This window comes from Zootoca vivipara, chromosome 2 (assembly GCF_965207765.1).
Source record: "Zootoca vivipara chromosome 2, rZooViv2.hap1.1, whole genome shotgun sequence".
Taxonomy (NCBI): Eukaryota; Metazoa; Chordata; class Lepidosauria; order Squamata; family Lacertidae; genus Zootoca; species Zootoca vivipara.
Window position 1 is genome coordinate 41,967,086 of NC_142584.1, and position 24,272 is coordinate 41,991,357.

At 40.5% G+C, this 24,272-nt stretch overlaps 1 protein-coding gene across 1 annotated transcript in view; it reads right to left on the reverse strand.

Moving 5' to 3' along the window:
- GABRB2 (gamma-aminobutyric acid type A receptor subunit beta2) overlaps nt 1-24,272 on the reverse strand; it is a 101,129-nt gene that overhangs the window by 19,615 nt on the left and 57,242 nt on the right. The window contains exons 6-7 of the mRNA XM_088661742.1: nt 3,825-3,962; nt 1,626-1,778 (exon numbers count right to left, since the gene is read on the reverse strand). Coding sequence (XP_088517868.1) covers nt 1,626-1,778; nt 3,825-3,962 — 291 coding nt within the window. The remainder of the gene's footprint in view (nt 1-1,625; nt 1,779-3,824; nt 3,963-24,272) is intronic.

Genomic DNA, 24,272 nt, shown 5'->3' on the forward strand with positions numbered 1-24,272 from the left:
AGGGTTTGAACTAGGAATTGTGGGGTCTAGGTCTGGGACCTAAGCTGAACTGTAGACTGTGCATGTTCTCAGGCTTCAGAGCTTTCCTCAGGCACAAAAGGACTGTGCAGCATCAAGCCCTGTGACCTGTGAAGCCTGATACAAATACTAGAAGCCATGGCTTTTACTGCTGTATGGTCAGAGATGTAGAACTTATTTGCAACTCTTCAAGCCCAGACCTGGGGTTGGGTACAGTTCCACTCAGCTCTGGACAGCCTTGGCAAATCTCAAGACAAGTCAACAAGGGCATGTGACTGAAGGCGGTGGAATTCCTTGTCTGTATTGCCTGGAGTTGTTACCCCAATGTAGTGAGAGGCAATAATACGGTGTAAAGAAGTCCATGGTAACAGGTATTATCAGGATTAAGCTTGGTAAACTATTTTACTTATGGAATTTGAAATGCCCATTAAGAGAAGAAGCCATACTCCTGTAAAGTAGAATCCTGTTTCAACCTTACCCAAATTTTACCTAAGAAGACAATACTACATGTTGAGATAGGAGTGTAGTAAAAGATACAAAGTGACACCATTGGTTCATTAGCTTGATACTTCTCTATAACAATGGGCATACATAGAGGCTTTCCAGAGTTCAGGCAGGATCTTTCCCAGCCCTGTGAAACAAGAACCTAGAGACTGAACCTAGAGTCTTCTGCATGCAAAATATGATTTCTGTCCAGCTTTGAACTCTCCCCATGGTCTGAGGAATTACCAGCAAGGTAAGACTATTTTCTAATTTTTAGATTAAATATAATGCAAGAAAAGTAGCTAAGGTTTCAAACTCTATGGTCCCTGAAAAGGTGACCCAAGCCATACAGTTTTTTGGATCTCCCTCTCTCAGAGGAAGACCTGAATTTGTAAGCCTCTCTGTGAGGCAATGGAGATGTCTGCAGCTAGTGCTCCTCCAACCAAATTAGAAAGGGGTGGAAAAAACCTGTGCCCCACACTTTCCACATGAACTGGCAGGGCGTGGGTTCTTCTAATTTTATTTGTCCCCCTTTCCCACCTCATATAGGTTTGCTCCACTAAGTAAACAGTGCTGATATAAATTGCAATGATTTTAAGCTAATTCGGAGAAGAAATTGTTTTAGCTGGGTTATGATGACTCAAATTCTGAATCTTAAATGTAAGCTTAATAGGCAGTAGTACACAACAATGCTGAACACCAGCACAAAACATCACACTCCGTCTGGCTGAGCTGAAGCACTTGTATTTACTTCGATTTACTCACTTTAAAATTATCTCTAAACATTTCATCCAAACTGGTTCAAAAGAAAGCTTTTCAGTGCTTAAATATAGGTAAACCTGACCAGCCTCCAAAATTAGTACAGGAAGCACATTCAACGGGCAAGAGCCAAGGTAACATTAGTGCAAGAAGAGCAGGCTAGCTTTGTGGTGTGATGGGTATCACAAGTGGAAGTAGTGTAACAGCACAAAAAGTAAATGATAAAGTTAAGCTGTGCAACAATTCCACCATTCTAAGCCACCCATTGGATTGGGCTGTTATGTCATGTCAGGGATGGAGCTTCTGTTTTGGATGGCTGAAACAACAAGATAGCACTCTGTATAAGATGAGCAAAAAGTGCTTACCTAAAGCCACTCTGGCAGCTGAAGCATCATAATTGATCCAGAATGAAACCCAGGAGAGAATAGTGATCAGAATGGAAGGCATATAGGTCTGAAGTATGAAGTAGCCAATGTTTCTCTTGAGTTTGAAACTGAGCGACAGCCTTGGATAGGAACCTAGAAGAGAATTTATGTTTAGAAGGTCAAGTTTCAGTTCTGTAGCCCTGCAAACAAATTGTTAACATTTGCAACCCGCAGGCTTTTTTTGTAATTCAACACCCATAAGGCAAAAATAAAATTTCTTATTAAACGAACAAAATGCCAGTTTCTTTAATCTGTGCCTAAACAAAGATGCCTAAGGTTCACTGCCCCTTTGCTAACAGGTGTGCATACTCCGAAACAATAAAGCTGTGCAGTAGCTCAGCACCCACTACTGCATTTTGACCTTTGCATGTTCTACCTTGCTATGGTCACTTTGAAATCACTTGAAGTGCTGGGCTCAGAAACTGGTTCATACACTTATAGCTACAAAATTCAGGTAAGCAGAGTTGTATTCATGCAATACTAGCTGTCATATCAATCAAACATAACAAGTTGTCATGTTGGGTATTTATGGCATGATTCTGCTCCTTCATCATTATCTTCCTGGCAGGTGATGCCAGAACATGAAAAAACTCAAAATAGCCCCTGTGTCTCCAAATAAACAAACAGAGGAAAAGACCGGGCTGGGAAAAGGGAAATGAAAGGGGATGAGAAGTAAAAACACCAGAAATGGAGCAATATTTAAAACTGTTTAGGCTCTGAGGTTTGCTGAGGCCTCCCACACAAACCACCTGTGAGAGGAGCAAAATTCTGATCATTATACTTTCAAACCACTGATCTCTGCTCCCAAGAAAAATCCAACTGGGACAACTGTCCTGCACAAATCCATGAAATGCAAAAGTGGTATCTGCAATCAGACTTGATTAGCAGTCTGGAAAGTTACATCTTGTTCTGTTGAGGATTAATTAAAAATAAAAACAAAAACCAGCCCCACTGAACTAGGATTGGAGGTGCACATCCTGTTTCACTATCTGAGGAGAAACGGGAATGTACTGCCCCCACTGAAGCCTTGCTTATCGGGGTTGCACAATGGCTTCCGGCAAGATCTAGCAAGAGTTGTATGAAATCCTGCTGGAAGCTGCTACTGCTTCTCCTCACTTCCATAGTGGTGGTGGCAGGGGCGCCACCCCATGGGATTCCACCATCCAAGGCAGCTGCCTCAGTCCACCTCATGGGCAGGTTGGCCCTGAAAAGGGTAGTAGTAGTAGTAGTAGTAATAATAATAATAATAATAATAATTTATTATTTGTACCCCCCCCCCCCCAATCTGGCTAGGTTTCCCTAGCCACTCTGGGCGGCTTCCAACAAAGATTAAAAATACATTAAAATGTCACACATTAAAAACTTCCCTAAACAGGGCTGCCTTCAGATGTCTTCTAAATGTCAGGTAGTTGTTTATCTCTTTGACATCTGATGGGAGGGCGTTCCACAGGGTGGGCGCCACCACCGAGAAGGCCCTCTGCCTGGTTCCCTGTAGCTTTGCTTCTCGCAGTGAGAGAACTGCCAGAAGGCCCTCGGCAAATTATTATTCCATGGGGTGTCATCTGGCATAAGAAAAGGGCCTCCATATATTTTAATAATGAAAGTGTATGGCAGGCATAGGCAAACTCGGCCCTCCAGATGTTTTGGGACTACAACTCCCATCATCCCTGGCAACTGGTCCTGCTGGCTAGGGATGATGGGAGTTGTAGTCCCAAAACATCTGGAGGGCCGAGTTTGCCTATGCCTGGTGTAGGCAGCTTTGAGAGTGGCTGCAGAAAACAGAAAATAGTTTAAGGTTGATACCCCTTAAAAAAACCAACCCCCCCACATTGGCTAAATACAAAAGTCTTTATTATATGTACACCATAGTCCTATGCATGTTTGTTTATGTCCTGTGTTCAATGGGACTAAATTCTAGGAAGGCAGTCAGTCAGTCATAGGACAGCAGGTTTAGTGCACCTGACACAGCACAGTGATTTTAATAAAGAATAAATTGTATTGGTTTGCCTATTCAGTGCTCATTTGTTTCTTCTTTATATTATCCATGCAGTTAGTCATTATGTACTATCCAAAACAATGGATGGAATTCCTTTCAGCAAGCAGATAGATGCATTTTCTTTGTGGCATCCCTTCACAAACCTGTCGAGAAAACAACTCTCTTGGTGATAAGTTCATAGTCCACAATGGAGAATTGTGGCAGTTCAATCTTTCGCACTCCTGTAACTGCATTATCACCCCCACGCCAGTAAAATTCAATATCATCTGTTGTGTAGCCATCTGTAAATAAAAAAAGGAGGAAAGCTTTAGGACATGGTATACTTGCAGTATCACATCTGCTGCAATAATAATCTAGCCATTTTACTTCGGTTTATTCTTATTTGAGATAAATATTTACAAAGTTCAAATTCACTGAGCACTTCTGCTATGCATACCGGTATTCTGTACATTTCAACTGGCCAACCCAAGGTGGTCATTTTATATCAATTTACCTGAACTTTAGGGACTCAGTAAGCCTGGAGCAGGAACTGTCCTCTGTAAAGCACCACACACACTGATGCTGCTTAATAATTTTATTTATTTGATTAACAATTACATTTACTGTATATCCCAACTTCTAAGGAGCTCAGGGTGGCATACATGGTTCTCCCCCACCCTCACAACAACCTTGTGAGGTAGGTCAGGCTGAGAGATGTTGACTGGTCCAAGGTCACCAACTGAGCTTCACAGCTAAGCAAGGCTTTGAACTCAGTTCTCTAAGGTCCTAACCTGACATTTTACACCACACAATACATACACAATTTTGGCAACTGGTCCACAGTTCATATAATTGGTCAAACCATTATTTCCCTCTCCCCCAGCTGCACGATCCCTGTTGAATTGGCAGGTTTGTGCTGCAGGTTTGTCAGCCATAATGTAAAAACAAAAAACATTATTATTATTATTATTATTATTATTATTATTATTATTATTATTATTATTATTATTTAAAAAAACCCTTAAAAGTTAAAACTCCTTTTTTCAAACAAGTATCACATTTCTGCCAATGTGCTTAGAAAGAATGTCAGGGAGTAATCATGGAAAGTGAGGAAGATTTATGGCGGGGCTGCAAATGAGCTATTTCCTCTCATTCCTCTGAGGCTGGCTTGCTTCTTCAAGCCTGCCTTTCCAGTACTTACAGCATGTGCTAAGGCTAAGCAGACTTTTCTGAGTCAGAGCTCAAGACTGCTGGGTGTGTGACTACCAGGAACACCACACCAGCTCAACGATCATGCTAAACTGCCTCTCACCATTACTGGACTGCATCCCTCTGCAGACAAAGTGCTGGAATGTGCAGCTTGTTGATTACACCAGCAAAGAAACTGCGGGACTGATGCAGGAAATGACAAGCGGCAATTGAGAGAAAAATCAAAGGCTTGGCAGAGGAGTATCAACGTGATCCTCCAGTTTTAGATATACAGATCTGACTCCAATTCCTCTTATCTGATTCATGAGTTCTATAGCCTGCAGATCCAACAGGGGTCTATTTAGCTATTTAGGGATGCTATTTAGCTAAAAATGAAGAATTCAAATTAGTTATGCTCAAATGCAGTTTAAGTTCCACTGCAATCCCATGAATAAACTTGGGAAATAATCAAAGGCATATTGATTTCTCAGAAATAGACTCTTCAGATTCATAGTAAGCAAGCAAATAAAACAGACTAGAGACAGAGCCCCCCTTCTTCCCCCCACTGCACTCCCAAAATCTGCCCTGAAGGTTCCACCAACCCTGCCCCCCATAGATTTTGAAAATGTGTGGGGAGATGCAGGGAAGAGGAGGGCAGGGGGAGGAAATGAAGGCGAATTCTTGTTGTGTGAGTGGAATCTCGCACACAGATAGCTTTGGATACAGTGCTAATAACTATTTACAGGCCCTTCTGAGTCATTTACAGCACAATCCTTTCCATGTCTGCTCAGAGGTAAACCCCACTGAATCCAGTAAACTTAATCTCTGGTGAACGGGTAAAGAACTGCAACCTTAATTGCTTTTACTTCTTCCCTCATTGCTACCACAGACTTAATTCTATACCGAAGCCTGAGAAATATTTCATAGTTCAAAAATTTATGTTTTCATGCTCTTAAGGAGCTATTAGCATCTCTGGAAACATTTTTCATTTTTCAAAAAAAGAGAGAGTTATTTTGTTAGCATGAAATATGGAGCTTAAATCAAGGGCAAACATGATGATGTCCTTGAACTTTATTTCCACTATTGTTCCTTGTTGCCTGCAGCATTCACTCTTTGCTTTCGCTGGAAAAAGCGGACACCAACATGTTGTTTCCTACTGAGTTAACCATATGATTGCTTCTAAAAGGCAGCTGGAAGCACTGATTAGTGACCTCATCCTTTCATTCTGTTTCCATCAAAGGTGAGCACAGACCACATGTATAATATTTCTTTATGTTTCCTGTTTAAAATCTCCAAACAATTTTTGTTAGCATCCTGCAGAGCTCCTTGACTATATCTCTAATACAGTGGTACCTTGGTTTACAACCACAATTGGTTCCAGAAGTCTGTACTTAAACTGAAGCGTACTTAACGTGAAACGAACTTTCCCATTGAAAGTAATGGGCAGTGAATTCATCTGTTCCAGATGGGTCCGCAGTGTTCGTAAACAGAGGCGTTCACAAATGGAGGCGGTTGTAAACCGAGGTATGACTGTATATATTTGTGTAACATTGTCATCATGGTGTCATCATGGGGAGAGGAAGAAAGGTGATTTGTTGAGGAAGCAGAGGTGATGTGTGAGGCAGAGCACAAGAGGAAGGAAGAAGGCAGGGGCTTCAAAACACACCACAGGCATCAACATGCTGCTAAAAGGAAGGTGAAAACAAGGTGCATTGAAATTCCAACTTCAAGACTTCAAAGCATGATGTCAGTTGTTGAATTTGCACTGCAAGGCAGATCCTGGTAAGGATCTGGCCCACAGAACCAAAACAGTTCCCCACTTCTGGCCTAAGGTGGGGAGGAGGAAAGTGCGAGAGGTGCAAGTGGGAGCAGGGGGGTTTGCAAGAGGAGAAAGCATGGGCACAAGTGCTGTAAGTTATAGAAGAACATACAGAAAAAATGCATCAAATACAAATATAATCCTAAATACATTCAGTGAAAATGGATTCAATCTGAGGAAATGTTTGAATGAAGATTGAGTTGGAAATTCAATGTCCAATTTATTTCATTAGGCCATACATAAACACATCCACACAACTACAGTAGTTTTATCAAGGCATCAGTTTTCTCTTATCAATAATGAACTGGATTTCCCCATTGCTACCCAACAGAGGTCTGAATAAGAACTGTTTCAATACATAGGCTGCAGAATTTTCATCTGAACAAAATTCAGTGAATGAATCATTCATTTCTTAAGGATTAACTGGGTCATTATATTTAATCCTTCCCTAAACTGGTGGACATGTGTTCCGCTTGACTGTAACATTTTCACTGGATTTGTGTCACATTATGTTTACTTGCTTCTTAAAAGACTGAAAAACTAATGTGCTGTAGAAAACCAACTCTATTGCATTTTAAGATCCATTACCTGATTTTTCTGTACTTTAAGATACACAAATATATATACTGTTTTAATGTACTTGCTGAGAACAGTAAGGAAGCATCACCACCACCAGGGACAAGTACCTAACTCCTAGTGCGTGTGTGATCCAATTGTATGAAGGAGATAAATACAAGAGTTCTAGCCTAAAATTAGACACAGCCCAATAATTGGTGATGGTGTCATGATTAGACCTCTGATTCTTCCAATATTTCTTGGAACATGCGGATTCCCAAATTCCAATATATCCCTGAGAAAGCATCTACAAAGGATATTTAATAAGACTTATTTCTGAAACATTCACATCTCAGGGCAGCACTTACAGTCACGAGAAATTGACACTAAATTTATTTAGGAATGTTTTGTCACAGGACCAGGCCCTCTGTGAGAGAAGGACACCCTCAAATTCTCTCTAATGTTAATCTGGGTTAGATTTAGGTATGTCTTTACTAGGCTCTGCTCTTTTGCAGTATCATTGTACCTATGAATATAAGTCCCTCAGCTGTGGCAATCTGGTAAATGTGGCCTGCACCACATGGAAAATATAATCTCTGAGAAACAATAAAAAAGCATACACTTGTAAACCAAAAATGGTCAAAATTTGCAAAATTAATTCAATACAGTGGTACCTCGGGTTACGACCATGATCCGTTCCGGGATGCAGTTCGTAACCCAAAATGGTCGTAACCTGAAGCACCATTTTGTGCATGCACAAAGCGCGGTTTTCGCATGCGCAGACCGCACGCGCCGCTTCTCTGCATGCGCAGACCACTCACGCGGCAAAAATACTTCCAGGTTTATGGAGTTTGTAACCCGAATTGGTCATAACCCGAGGGGTTCGTAACCCGAGGTACGACTATATACTGAATAACAGATTTTGATGCGAAAACTCAAAATTTAGAAACATTGTTTCTGTTCAAGCGCTTAAGAAATCATTAGTATGGAAAGGTGGGGTTGGAAACCCTTAATTTTTGTGATGTAGACCCTTTCCCCTGACTGCTACAGTTCTTAGCAAGGTGGAATGGGATCATGGCTTAGTTACAATTGGCAAGAGTCATGTGGTGGGATTTCTGGATTTCTTTAAGGGCACCCTAACCATTTCACCATAATCCACCCCACCCCCAAACCCCCAGTTTAACAAATTGGATTAGACCAGGCATAGGCAAACTCGGCCCTCCAGATGTCTTGGGACTTCAACTTCCATCATCTCTGACCACTGGTCCTGTTAGCTAGGGATGATGGGAGTTGTAGTCCCAAAACATTTGGAGGGCTAAGTTTGCTTATGCTTGGATTAGAAAAATTAATGGAGGCTATAAGTGGTACTAGTCTTGATAGCCATATGCTGCTTCCAGGATCAGATGCACCCAGCCTTTGAACACAGTTGCTGGTCAATGGGGACTAACAGCAAGAGACTACTATTCCCACATGCCCTTGCTGTGAGCTCCTAATAAGCATCTGGTTAGCCACTGTGAGAAAGGTGTTGGGCTACACTGGCCTTTAATCTTATCCAGCAGGGCTCGTCATGTATTCTTATGATTCGACAAAGTACACATACTTCTGTACTTCCTGGGATTATCTGGTGTTTTGGAACAGAAAGATTTGATATTTATATATTACTTATTTTTCTGAAAGGCTTATCACTGACACCTGAACATTCCCACAAATATACCACAAAAGCTAAATGCCATCACTCAAGTGAAAAATTCACACAAAATCTAAAATGCAGACACCAGTTGTTTGTGAAATGTTACAGAACAGATTGTAGACATACCGAAACCTGCAGCCTGCCATTGCATCTCTCTTTCACTAAAAAGTGAAGAGAATGCAATTTATTGCAAATTCTATGCATCATTCATAAAAGTGCCCCATATTTTCTTGTTTGCTTCAGTTGTAATTGGTTCTTAAAACTGTAGGTTGGGCTGACCAAGCTATTCTTCCTGGGCTTATAGTTTGTTCCCCCTGTTTCACACCTGGACATAATAATTCATTCTTCTGTACAATACTGAATAACCTATGCTATCTGTAACCTATGCTATTTCACAAATCCAAAGAAAACAACATAATCTCCATGACCCAGATCAAGCTACTACAACAAGAGAATTTTAGCAATGTCTGCAGCACCTGCAGCATTCCTCAAAACACAAAACACCATTTGAAATTCCCTTTTCATCGTTCCGATAACACCATTACTTGCTGTAGCAGAGCAACAAAGCTATGTAGTCCCTGATCCAAATGTCTACCCAAGGATGTTTTCCATCCCCGCTCAGTATCAGATGCTAGGGCATACTATGTGAATGCAGAAATGGTCAATCAAAGGTGCTTATTTTCCCATACAAAAGTTCCTCAAGTGCTGTTGTACTCAGTCAAACTTGGACACACTACTTTATAGTCTCTGCAGGTCCTTTAACAATTTTGACTTTTGCCCTGAAGGAAATTGAAATCCAAAATAAGAGATCAAATAAAAAAAACAATTTGGCAACAAAAAAGAGGGTGGGGGAGAGAAGTGGCATTATTTATAAAAGATTATGGTTATGAACAATCTTAGCAGTGCCATTTTTGGCACTGAAAAGACAACAAAAATGTATGTGCCTGGATGTGCCAGGAACCCCAAAATTTTCATTCTAGCTTTCAGTACAAAATTAAAAGATTAATGAAACATAACTAGTGAAATGAGACACAACAATACCTTCTAAGTCAAGCTTTCCGCACAAGCACACTAATATGTAACATCTAACCCTTATCCCCACATTTCACTTGCTTGGCAGGCTAATGTGGTAGTGAATTAGAACCATGAATAGAAGAAGTGAATAACATCTGGCAACTCCAATAATGCTGGCAGTGAAATTGCATTAGTGCTCTACTTTGCTTAATTATTCCACAGTTGTATCACAAATATAAGTTGCAAGGAATAAATCATAATTCCCAAACACAATGCCCACAATGTAAACTTACCAATTTCCTTTGTTGAAAGGGAAATGTACAATGTGCCTATGGGGAATTTCCACTCTGTTCACCAAACACTGTATTCTCACAACTTGGGTTTTGGCACATGTGCCCTAACATGAGTGTGTTTCATTAATCTGCACCAGCTTTGGCTGGTATGCCAATTGTTTCCCTTTCCTGGAGAGAGGTCTGCCTTAGCCACAGAAATCTATGTTCTAGTCATGCCCTGGCCTGGGTACTGTAATCTATGGTATTGTGCTCTCTGTTGGGGCTGCATTTGAACTTTCCTTCAGCTAGTTCAAAATACAGCTGCCAGAGTCTTGACAGCTCGACCATGTAATACCACTTGGGTATGGAAGTTGCCAGTCACGAAATTAAAAGACGCCTGCTTCTTGGGAGAAAAGCAATGACAAACTTAGACAGCATCTTAGAAAGCAGAGACATCACCTTGCCAACAAAGGTCCGTATAGTTAAAGCTATGGTTTTCCCAGTAGTGATGTATGGAAGTGAGAGCTGGACCATAAAGAAGGCTGATCACCGAATAATTGATGATTTGAATTCATGCTGGAGGAGACTCTTGAGAGTCCCATGGACTGCAAGAAGATCAAACTTATCCATTCTTAAGGAAATCAGCCCTGAGTGCTCACTGGAAGGACAGATCATGAAGCTGAGAAGAGAAGACTCCATGGAAAAGACCCTGATGTTGGGAAAGATTGAGGGCACAAGGAGAAGGGGATGACAGAGGACGAGATGGTTGGACAGTGTTCTCGAAGCCACCAACATGAGTCTGAGCAAACTGTGGGAGGCAGTGGAAGAGAGGGGTGCCTGGCGTGCTCTGGTCCATGGGGTCACGAAGAGTCAGACACGACTAAACAACAACAACAATGGAAGTTAGCTCATGTAACACCATCATTACACCAAGTGCACTGTTTGTCAATGCATTCCTAAGTACTAGCTTTAATAATTAAAGCTTTTAACAAATTTGGCTTGATATATATCTGAAGGACTGTCTAAAGCGTCCATATCAAATTGACCATAGGTTAAAATCAACAACAGAGCCCTCCTAGTCTGCCCACCAGTTAGTTCAAGGAGGTCCTTTTCTGTGGTGACCTCACAGCTCTTGAACTTCATAACAACTTATTTCTGGAAGGCTACCACACGACAGTGTTTTCAAAAGCCTTTGAAATCTACCTGTTTCAGGTAGTCTTCACATGACAGATATCTCTGAAGGCTTTTAATGAGCTTATAATTGTACTATGAAATTATGTTTTATTAGGTTGCCATATGAGGGGTACTCAGAAAGGTGGCCTATTCATATTTAAAAATAAAAATAAATTTCCATCCGAGTTACGAGTAATTTTCAGGAGATGTAAACAAACTAATTCATTCTGACATTCCATTTTGACCTTTCGGACATAGTAACCTGTTGTATGGTATCTTTAAGCAGCAACATGAAAGGGCACAAGGATTTCTTACTCACGTTCACAAAACTGTTTTCAATACTATACATGGATTTCTTCCTTTAGCAGCTCATCTAAGTCCCAGCATGACAAGAGACAATAGGGCAACAACTCTAGATCCTGTATGGTACCAGCCTATAAAGACCTGCATTTTGCAAGCAGATTCTTCCAAGAGGTTAACCTACTCTTTCAAATTCTCCCAGTGGTAGCCTCTTAATTATGTCAATATGCATATGAGTGTTATATAATCTTGCCTCCTGGGCTAGAAAAGAAGGATATCTGCATGCAAATATTCATTAAAAAGAAGCCAGCAATAATATCGTAATATCTTCACATACATAAAAGGAACTTGGCCTCAAAGCAAAAGATGACACACTACATTTGTATGCAAAGAACAGCACACAGGCTCATTTATGCCTGGGTATGTGAGTCTTGTACCGACAGCAGAATGTATTAATAATAAAACAATGGAATAAACTAGCACAGGAGGGCTTCAGATTTTAGGGGATGATTGGAGAATACTAAGCCATGATCTAAAGAAACCCGGGACTGTTGGAAACTTGATCATATGCTGCTGGAGCTCAGAGGAAGAATATGTGACTACATGCCTAGTCAAGTAAAAAAGTTTAGCAGAGTGTAGTCTGGGGGTGATCCATATTCTAAAGAGTAATCCACAGTGTGGCACATGTACCTTACAGGGTTTATGGAAAATGATTTTTCTTCCTGCCATATCTCAGGCTTTTCTGTGCATAACATAGCAGAGCATAGAAACTCATGTCTGCATAGGGTTGCTCTTTTCTGGATCAGGATGAAGGACTAATAATAATAATAATAATAATAATAATAATAATAATAATAATAATAATTTTTATTTATACCCTAAAATGAACTAGCCAAAGGATAAGAAGCCTCCTCTCAGGGGAGAGCTCAGAGTTGTGAAACTGCATCACAGCAGTAGGGAATCTCAGGCAAATATGCCCCTCCAGGCCTCTCCATCTAGGGTACTTTCCCTAGGCCATGCTCCCCGCCTCAGGTCACACCCCCTCTTCTGAGGCCTTCCCATGCACCTCACTACCTGTGGTCTGAATCCTCCCTAAGTGCTTTTGCCTGGTGAAATATGTCTGTGAACTGACAATATCTATTTCTTGCCTGGATGGAGAGGTCTCTCTGTGTAGAAATCTCTGGCTTGTACATAGTTGCAGTACAGTCCAGTCACATCTGTTCCCTAACCCACTTTTGCCTCTGCCCTCTTCCTTCAGTGGAAGGTTGCTTATAAGCAAATGCAGCTTTTAGGCTAATATAGTAAAGGTTCTCCAACTCTGCTATTTAATCTAATGAGACTCCATTAAATTTTGTCACCTAAGGTCACAAAAAGAAAGAAAAAGGACACAGCCTTAATTTATTTGAGCAGAAGTTTATCTTCCGGTAATTGTTTAAAACTGCATTCAGCTCAGTCCCAAGTCTTCACCGATTTATCTGTACACTGGAAAAATGCCTGCCAGATTGTGGGAATGTACTGTATAAGAAAAGAAGTCCCCAAATACAATTGGCCTGCAACCTCCCTTCCTGCTCTCAAATGAATTTCACCAGTGTTCCTTTTTGTAGCTCCCTCTTCTCTGTTAAATGCTGTATTTGTTTGCTTGCTTCCTCCATACAGAATTTGGGGCTTCCTTGCCCTCTGCTGCCTACTCCACTTTCCCCCTTTCTAGCTATTTGACCCTTCTCTCTTAGGTCTTCTCCCACCACCCTTGTTGGCCCCACCTTCCCCACAACTCTTTTTTTCCTTCTTCCTAGGACACCGGTTTTGCCTAATACATCTCCTCTGATGCAGTCATTTGGAGGTAGTCATTCACAGATGCTCTGATCTGGACGCAGCATGAGCAGAGATGACTTGGCCACTGTCAGGATAAGTTCCAGTTCTTCTGGCACAAGGATGTTGACTCAAATGTGTTTGAACTCTTGACCACTGCTGATCCCAGTTTATAAGAGCTAGCTGGAGGGGAGTGGCTGAATTTTCCCAGGGGGTGGTGAGACAGTGAAGGCACTGACCCAGAGCCTGGAGGTGCTAATGGCCTGGATGAGGGCCAATAAAATGAATTGTGACAAGATGATACTCTATTGGTGGGTTGTTTTAATGTCAAGGTAATGGGTAGATGCCCTGTTTTGGATTGGTGTGAACTCCCTTGAAGAAGTACCCACAGCACCTGCTTCTTCAAGGGAGTATAACTCCTTGAAGATGCCATGGAGGCTGCAGCTAGTGTAGCATGCTACCTATTTTACATGATCTGCACATGATATGACCAATGGTGCAGGGACCAAATACTTGATGAAGTGCCTCTTCTGGTATGTCCCAGCCTGGCCATGGAGATCAGTAGAGGGTACTACCAAAGCAAGGCTAAGGGATAGCAACTTAGCCCGAGGGCCTTCTCTCTGTGGAATTCTCAGCCTCTGGATGCCTGTCGTCATCAAGTATACTCCAATTCTGTTGGATACTGAAAACATGCCTCTTTACCCAGGCCATTGAATCTTATTGAGGTTGCTCTTTAGGATCAGTGAATTTAACAATCTATGGGAATGTTTTATTGTGTTTGCTGTATAAAGGCTTGAGATTATTTATTATGGTTTTGTATTGTTGTCTACCTGTGTATTTTATATTCTTATTCTGAGCTGCTCAGCAATTTTTAAAAATTAAGATTGATATATAAATGGATTTAATAAATAAATGATCTATATGAACTAAATAATGCTGTCATTTGCTTTCCTTCTCAGACATTATTTTGAGCTTAACAGTGCTCACTTTCTAAAATATATTCTCAGAAGAAATGTTTGAACAGCAGTTTTGAACCAGCAAGAGAGCCTTTGGGGCATAATTTGTGCTGTGAAAATGCCACCTGTCTGTGTATTGAAGGCATTTTCCTTCCAGCTCACTGCCTACCTAGAGCATTTGGACACCCTAGTCAGAACTCTCACTCAGCAAATTAAATTATCCTGTCCCAATAATTCCTGAGCTCTTGGATACTATAATAATAAAGTTCTTTTGCTTGTCATAAGGAACATGTGAGCTTCTGTAAAAAAAAATTACCATAATTGTTTGCACTGCTGTTTTTATATTATACCACTTAAAGGTTATTGTTAACATTACTTTCCAAGTGTGGAATATAAGGTTTACTTTCGAAGTTCCAGTTCCAGAAGTATTTAGATATTTCAAGCTAGAAGACAGACTAAGAAAGGAAAGCTAGTGGGTCAGCTTCTGGATTTGTTTTGCTCAGCATGTACAAAATGAGTGGCAGGCCAGATCAAGGTGCAATGAGGTTCTTAAAATGTGTTTATTTATCGAACTGGAGAACTTGCAGCTGGATGCTTACATAGTAATGTGAAGCAGGGGACCCAGATATTAGAATATTATTCTTTTTGTCCACATAGTATGACTCTGTTTTAGATTTACTTGAGGGTGCCTGTCAAAAACCTGTCATATTTATCCAGCTATGGATCAATATACCTTACTATGATTGCTATTAAATAGGATTGTTATTAATGCCTTGGATTCATAAACCAACTGAAACTTTGTCTTTTAGCCTTTCATGATAAACATATTTGCATTTTTGTCTATCAATTCTGGAGATATATTACACCGTCTCTATGCCATTCATCTCCCGTAATTTCAGAAGAGGAAATTATTCCTGGAAAGAGGAAAAAGCATATTGCTAGCATGACAAATAGCCTTTTTGGCAACTTCTAATTTATTACAAGCCTGCCTTCCACTCTACACAAACAGCATGCATGTGTGCATGCATGCACGCACGCACGCACGCAACGCACATGCACGCACGCACGCACATACAAACATGTTTGGATCATTGTTCAGCAACTGAAACCTAGTGCTGATATGCTTAAGGTTTGGGCTTAGGAGGAACAAATGCTGCACTTTGTCAGAACAAGCCAAGCTCCCACCACAGGACTGGAAGTTGAATGCATTATGATTCCATCAGCTAGGCCTTAGGGAATACTCCATGGACATGGGAAGGTATCTAGACACCCAAGAAAGTATCTCTATACACAGTTAAGATCTTTTACATCCCCTGCCACTGAACTCAGCACTGCCTCCTTTAGTTTCTTCCCACCCTTTTCGGCCTTTCTCTGCAGTGCTAAGACCTTCCTATTTAGAGGTCAGACTTTAATTCCTACTGGTGAAAACTACAGAGTTCTCCCCCATTCCATATCCTGAAGACCATAAAGCACACTTTTCATGCATTTATGTATCTGCTGTAAGTTTCAGTATCTCCAATTTTAAATGCCAGGAGCGGTATCAAATTTCTTCATTTAAGTTCAGTACCCTGGTGATGCAATTTCTGATCTTTGTTGGCTCCAATAAACATTTTTTGTGAACCTATTTCCCCTCCGTTCAATGTTTGACCTTCTATTGCAACGTAGACATTCAGTGCCATATTTTACACTATTTTCTCACCTGCTCATTCCCCATTTCTGGTCTGCCATCCTCCGGTGCCCAAAGCAATAACCCAAGACTATCTAACAGCTCTGCAGGGTTCCATTCAGAGAACTGCCAATCCTTGGCAGAGCAGAGCACGTAAGAAAAATTCTCTTTTTGTTTTCACAAATGTGCATTGAAGAAATATGCTATTGCTCAAGGTCTCATCAGCATTTACTTTCATCTTTCCTCACATTCGTACCAAAAATACAACCTCTTTTTATTATCTTAACAAATTAACAAGGCATGGCAGTTCTGCTGCAATCATGTTATATAAACATCTCCCATGAAGATATATCATTAGATTATATTTTAAGCTCCCATATGTCATCAGAATTCATGCTGAAGCAACCTTACAAAGCAATCTTTATGGCAGATTTCTATGGATTAACCAGGTTCCCCTCCCCTCTCCCAACAATTTTCTCTGACATTTTGTTAAAACTTTAATACTCTAAGCATTGACAGTTGACATCCTTTCTGACACTACTTTTACCAAACATCAGCATATGCTACAAAATAGTAAATGATGCCTTGCAGATTTAGGCCTCTTAGCTCGAAATACACAGAAATGTGTTGGTAACTAATGACACCACCAATTAAATAATTAACTCTATTATGCACTATTCAGTTTTCTGGCTTCTTTCAGAAATCACTTAGAAGATCTTCTAGATCTCTTTGCATTGTGTTGTTCTTGCCACCCGCTGCATAAACTTTACAGTGTGCCATAAACATTACAGCCTTTATTAATAGGCAGCATGTATTTAAATAGCCCCTTATGCTCCTGCTGCTGGTGATATACATGAAACACGGCCTCTGATGTAACTGGAGCTTATGCTGGGAAGGTGAGGGAGTGTAGAAGGGATCTTAATGGCCATTTGCAGACTTACCACCTTTTAGCCTAGAGCTGCCAACGTACATAGATAGGGGCAAATCATAAGCATCACCATTATGGGCCAGGGAAACTGGTAATTAACAGTTGCATCACACAAGCATCTCTGGATTGGTTTCCTATAATACATGTTTCTTATACCGCATATATATATCAATATATCTATATCTATATCTATATCTATATCTATATAATATTTGAAGAAGAAAAATGCTTCTCAGTGCTTTGAGATGGGATAGGCTTTGTTTCGAATGAAATTGGTTCACATTTCTATGGGAGACTGAGGTGCAGAGGGATTTTGTTTAGAGGAAGGAGGGAGATAAGAAAAGGGGGGGAAGGCTTCATTGAATCTGCTTTGAGTTAATTGAATACTAGTGACTGAAACTATCAGCAGATGGAGCTGCTGCCTTACTTAACCCATTTTAAAGAACACACCAAGGAGCAATTTCCACCCATTATAAATAGCAGTTTCAAAGGAGTGATTTTGTCAGGAACCCAACAAAGGAGGAAAGGGTTATATTCCTCCTCCTCACCTTCTGCAATAACCCAAATGCTCAACAGACTCACTCCCCCCCTCAACACAATGGCAATGGGCATTTTTTAAAAACATGCATTTAAAGGCAAATATGAATTTAACATCAGATTTAGTTTGGCTCAAACACTGTGTTTAATAATGAGTGTTCTATGTTTTCACATGCTAGAACAGCCAAAAATACTTTTTCTCTCTCCATAATTCTGCTTTTTCAAATGTAATGTGGTATACATTTTCTTGCTGAGGACCATTAGTCCTAGGCTTCTTGCATGAGAAAGCTCCAGGAAAATTCAATGAAGGGCTGTCGAATTCTGCACAAAAAATACAAGGGGGTAAGCATTACTAGAATCATGGTCTTTTTTATGGAGGCATAGTTTGTATGGTGTGTGGCAGGGTGGTGAATCTCCAAGCCATAGGCCTGGCAAAATTCCTAATTTGGCTCATGAGGCAATTTCCCTCAAACCATGGCCACCTGCCTCAAATCTAATGTCATATGTGCCATGAGGTGTGAATAGGGTTGCCAGACTCAATAGAGGACAGGACTTCTGTGCCTTTAATTGCCCTGCTCTCTTTTGAGTCTGGAAACCTTAAAGAGAAACCAGCAGACCCTTTGCTTGGAAATTAAACAAAGGGTCTGCTGGTTTCTCTTTAAGGTTTCCAGACTCAAAAGAGAGCAGGGCAATTAAAGGCACAGAAGTCCTGTCCTCTATTGAGTCTGGCATCCCTAGGTGTGAACTAGGATAGGACAGTTTCAGTTGCACAGATGATCCCTGCAGAAAGGCGGATTGAACTCACCGCCTATCATCTGATGCGGCAGTGAATCCAACACTGTTGTACAACTGGCCTCCCTATGGGGAACTGGGCCATGCAGCTGATTCTTAAAGAAAGCAGCTCTTGTGCTGGAGTTCCCATGCACCCAACAACCAGCTCCCCCCCCCCGGCTGCCTGTATTGAACCCTACTGGAATATTGTACATATGCCAATAAAGGTTTGAGAGTCCGACATCTCAGCATAGCAAGGAAGGCTGTAACCAGGTGCTCTTGCTTATTCAGTCTGCTGTACAGGTGTTAAGCACTGACTCAGAGCTCCAAGGGTCCTGCTCTGCCTTCTTATGATTCTTTATCTTTAAATCAGACTTGGACTGCACAGCATTTCAGAAAACTCATTCCAAAAGAGGACGGCTCCCAAGTCCTTCACATTGGGGACTGTCATCTGTCAAGCAGTACACATGGCTACCATATTGGGGGTAAGATTATGGGATAGCGTGATCAGAACAAGAGACTGAGGAGCGTGGTTCTTGAGTTCTCAGTTGTTCTTTTTGCAAATCTGGGGGCTGGAGGTGCAGTTAGTCAAGAAGAAGTGTGCTAAGACTCCTGAATTCGATTTTACATATGGGGTATATGGTGTATATCCAGATGTAAGTGAGAGAGGGGAGAGACAGATAATACAAAGCATTATCACTACTTTCACAAATCCATACTTTTTAAATGAAAATATTATGTTCATGTGGAACAAACTGTGCCAGATTTTCAGCCTCAGCTGGAATCTCCCTAGTGAGCTTTACTATACCTTCTGGCTAAAAAAGGCTTCCTAAAAATCAGCCAAATCCCTGAAGGGAAATAAAAGGATTTAAACATAAGCAGCTGCCCTATGTTGCTTGACTTACAAAATTTAAAGAAATGTGTTCTTAAGAATCCATGAACTGAAAGCCTAAGGCAAGCCAATGGTCCATTTCAAGAATGGTCAAGTGGACTCTGAAATAAAATAATAAAGCATTCATCCAGCCCACACCTTCTGGCCATTTAACAGCCCAAAATAAAATTAAGCTGAACCAAAGGAGGAGGAGTATAGCTAATTCTATTCCATGGAGCAAATGTGTCACCGAAATGTTGAATATAAAAGTGAAGACAGATATTCTAAAATGTGGTGAAAATGGCTTCAACGTGCATTTGCTGCATTCTGAGGAATTCTGAGGAACGCATCCAAAGTGATATTTAACTTCCTGGTCTTCCCTGCCTGCTTGCTGCCTCAAATTCTGTATGATGTCTAAGATAGACAACAATTTTCTGCTTACTAATTAGAGTGGTACCTCAGGTTAAGTACTTAATTGGTTCTGGAAGTCCGTACTTAACCTGAAGCGTACTTAACCTGAAGTGAACTTCCCCATTGAAAGTAATGGAAAGTGGATTAATCCGTTCCAGACAGGTCCGCAGAGTACTTAAATTGAAAGTACTCAACCTGAAGCGTACTTAACCCAAGGTATGAGTGTAATTGGTTCTGGAAGTCTGTACTTAACCTGAAGCGTACTTAACCTGAAGCGAACTTTCCCATTGAAAGTAATGAAAAGTGGATTAATCCGTTCCAGACGGGTCCGTGGAGTACTTAAATTGAAAATACTCAACCTGAAGCATACTTAACCGAGGTATGACTGTAAATGTCTCCTGATCAACACTTCTACTAAGGAAATATGACACTAAGGTATAGTGCTTGCAAAATGATCTTACATTGGAGGGACAGGGGAAGAACTAATATTGACTTTAGCACAGAGCATGCTTGTCATCTAGTGGTTATATTGACAGGCTAGAACCTTAGAAACCACAGGTTCAAATTCCCACTTGGCCATTAATTTCACTGATTGAAATTTGGCCAGTAACTGCCTCTCAGCCTAACCTACATAACAGAGTTGTGGGGAAATAAATGAGGAGCGGAGAACCATATACACCACCCTGATCTCCTTGCAGAAAAGGGTGGGATATAAATGCAATACATTAAATAACAAACAAAAACATTATAACAGGGGTCTGACAGGCTTAAAGAGAACCAGAGAGAAGGTAAATCTTGCATGCCTTTTTTGAGCCACAGCAGGACCAACCATGTTTATGATGTAAGAAGACTTAAAAAACCTTTGCCAGACAAAGGGGTGGTGGTGACTTATTGCAAGCAGAGATAAAATATGTTTCATCAAGCTATCTAATGGAGTGTTGATTTGTTGACCGGGAGTCTACTGTTTCCACCTCCTACGTCAACATTACCAGCTACTGGGTTTCATAGAAAACAAACCTAAGTATTTGCTTGAATGCATGATTGTCAACATTCATAATGTAATTTATGGAGAACATATTGCTTGCCACATTGTATTTATAAATCCAGCAATCTGTGTTGATGAGGTTCAGGAAAGAGAGTTCTTCGGAGGAGCTGCATCAGTGGTAACAAATGAGGCATTACATTACCTTCTATCACACTATCAGCATCAACAGCTGAGATTTAAGGGGCTTCTGCAGAGGGTTGGAAACGCTTTTTCAATTATGAAATGGATGCAGACCACTTCTGAAGGAAGCTGCAGATTACCTCTGACAGCACTAGTAGTATAATCCAGTTTAAAGCTATACAAACTATCCATGGAAGTAAAGTCCACCAAACTCAATGGATCTAATTTCAAGTAGACATTGCACTGTAAGGGAGAAACTGGGTTTTGCTTTAAAAAACAACAACAGCCATTCAGGGAGGGGGAAAGAGCATGGTGGGGGAATTAAACTCCCTACAAGTTGCAATCTTGATGGATCCCTGCCCCCTCTGCTATTTTCTCTTGAAGGGAAGTTGCCATTGGATTGCAGAAACTGTAAAATTAAGTAATTGTGTTAGAAACTGACATTATATATATATATATATATATATATATATATATATATATATGCGCATATTTGTAACCACAACCGTGGAAGTTTTTCTTTGTCCTTTGTCTTCCTTGTAAGAGTTTTGATTTTAATATTCATTCAATAGCTTCTAACTTCTGGGCATTGTAGCTATGCCGTGTTCAACTTATACACACCGTTCTTGCAAATAAAACTTTAAAAATGTGGAATTGGCAAGACTTCCCCCTTCAATTCTGCAGCAGTCTTGGCAGACTTTCAAAGCAAAATGAGCAAAACATTTTTTAAAAAAATAAATAATGGAAGCCATTCTTTTTGAAATGATGGTATGTTTTCCTTGCCATATAATCATAGAACTGGAAGAAAGAATATCACTGGGAGCACTAATCAGCTCCTCAAGATTACGGGGATTTGAGTTCTGTCTTCTTCCTCCTATGAATAGGATGAGCAACACTATATCATGCATTACCAGCTGAGGATGGACTGTCTGAATGTGAGGCAATTCTCAAAAAATTAAAATACTATTTTGTTTTTTATTCTTGTCATGTTTCAGGATAAATATTCATTTTGAGATAGCCCAGCCTTTCATCCTCCAAAGGACTAGAAGAAGCAGAGCTGTTAATTCACAACAGCAAAAAAGTTAGCAGTCTTCGCCATAGCAATTTGGAAAGACAGTATGTGCCAAGTTTATATTCCCATGATACTGCACCATATGCATTTTGTAATTTCTGAAAGCTTGTAAAGTTTCCTACTGAAATAGTCGTGTTGCAACTTGCATGCCAATATGCTCTAGCAAACTTGCAATGGCATTTTCTCACATCAGTTACCATAGTTTAGGCTGATAGGAAATGACAACTGCATCCCCTAGCATTGCTAAAAGTTAGATGAAGCCTTGGCTGAATTCTCTTAAATGAACTGCTATTGTTGTCAGACATAAACTAACTCATCACTCCATATTTCATAGATCTAAGGCATGGGAAATGAGAATATTCCTAATGGCAGTATGCAGCTACGTTTTCATGATTCATACAGACTTTGAACATGCTGTATTTGCAATACAAACAAAATACTGATTGAAAAGGACAAAAGTGAGTTTGGATGGCACAATGTGTTCATTCTGTGAAAATGTCATTCCAATCTAATAAATATAAGATTCCATGTGGGTTAGTGTTTCATTATATTAATTTAATATCTTCCATCCAATGAAATATTGCCTTCCTTTACACTATCGGGGTCTCTTAACAATCCAGCACTGAGTTGGCTCATGCAGTGCAAATCTCCCACATGTTTGCCACTGGAGAACGTGAGGCCACAACTGGGAGGTGCTCATAGGCTAGTGCTCCCATCCAGGGGCCAACTAAGCAGTTGCAAAGATCTGCGTGATTCTGTCATCTTACAAATTGCAGTAGATGCATGGACAATGCATGTAGGTGCACTGATTAATAGAGAATACCACCTTTGTAAGAGCCTAATTGTGAAATAATAATTAATAATAATAATAATAATAATAATTTATTTATACCCCGCCCATCTGGCTGGGTTTCCCCAGCCACTCTGGGCGGCTTACAACAGAAAATGAAATAAAATAATCTATTAAACATTAAAAGCCTCCCTAAACAGGGCTGCCTTCAGATGTCTTCTAAAAATCTGGTAGCTGTTTTTTTCTTTGACATCTGCAGACTCCCTAACTAAGTAGCTTCTCTGAGCCTTCCTAACATTCTGCTACCTTCATTGATTTTGACACTCCCATTCCAAGGACCAACCAAAGTGGTGCAGCACATGACACCCCCTCTCCAAATTAATAATAATAATAATAATAATAATAATAATAATAATAATAATAATTTTTTATTTATACCCCGCCCATCTGGCTGGGTTTCCCCAGCCACTCTGGGCAGATTACAGCATATATTAAAAAAAAACATAAGACATAAAAAAATGTCCCAATGCAGGGCTGCCCTCAGATGTCTTCTAAAAGCCAGACAGTTGTTTATTTCCTTGACATCTGATGGGAGGGTGTTCCACAGGGCAGGCACCACTACCAAGAAGGCCCTCTGCCCAAGGGTGGTGTACTTCTTTTTCAATTTGAGGTGCCTCTCCGCTCGCTGACAGTAAAAGAGCAATCATTATAGATCTGTAGCTTCTGGTGTGGTGTGGTGTGCCGCCAAGACCTTGCCACGGCCCTGCCCCACTCCATCTAGCACCATTCAGGAAAGCTGCAGAGATTCTGGTGTTGGGAAAAGCAGCTCTGCACCACCATACAAGGCACTACTGTTATGAACTAAATAATTAGCTGCCCATTCAATGCATCTAGAATCAGCTGCCCTCCCACTCTGTTTGACGGTATAGCCAGTGCTACCCATTCTCCTTCCTAGCTCCTCCACCTAGTTACGGTTCTCAAATGTAGAATGAAAATCCTTTTGATAGGGACCGTAAGGACTAAACTAAGCATGACTGGCAAGATCCACCATTAAGATCTCCCAGCAATGTAATCATAATTAAAAAAATAGTAGCTGTAGCACGCCACCAATCAGATTAGCACTGTGGCACTGGAAATATTGTTTACCTGATAAAATTTATGCCCCTGAGCTGCTATTATCTCCACAGAGCAAGTAGTATTCGGGGGTGGGGGACAATTTTATTCACAAAAACATCACCAGCATTGCAGTCCTAAGGCCATTCTCACCACAGCTGCTTTGTACATTGATTTAACCATCTCCTAACCACGAGTTTTGTCTCCCATGTCATTGAAAAAACAAGATTTTTTTTAAAAATGACTACTGGACTAATAGTATAATAACACTTACATTAGGTTAATCCAAACAATCTGTGATCGGATATTAGAGCCACAATGAGAGATGGTAAGAAAAGAATTATTTCTCTGCTCTTAAAATATATTTTTCTCCTGTTGCCCAAAGTAAGAAATTAGCCCATTTATGCAATTCTACTGGATGACAAAGTTACAGAAGTGGGAATTTGGACTGCAGCAATTTTAAGCTGAGCTGGCAGCACTTTCAACAAAAGAAAATACTATGATTAGCAGAT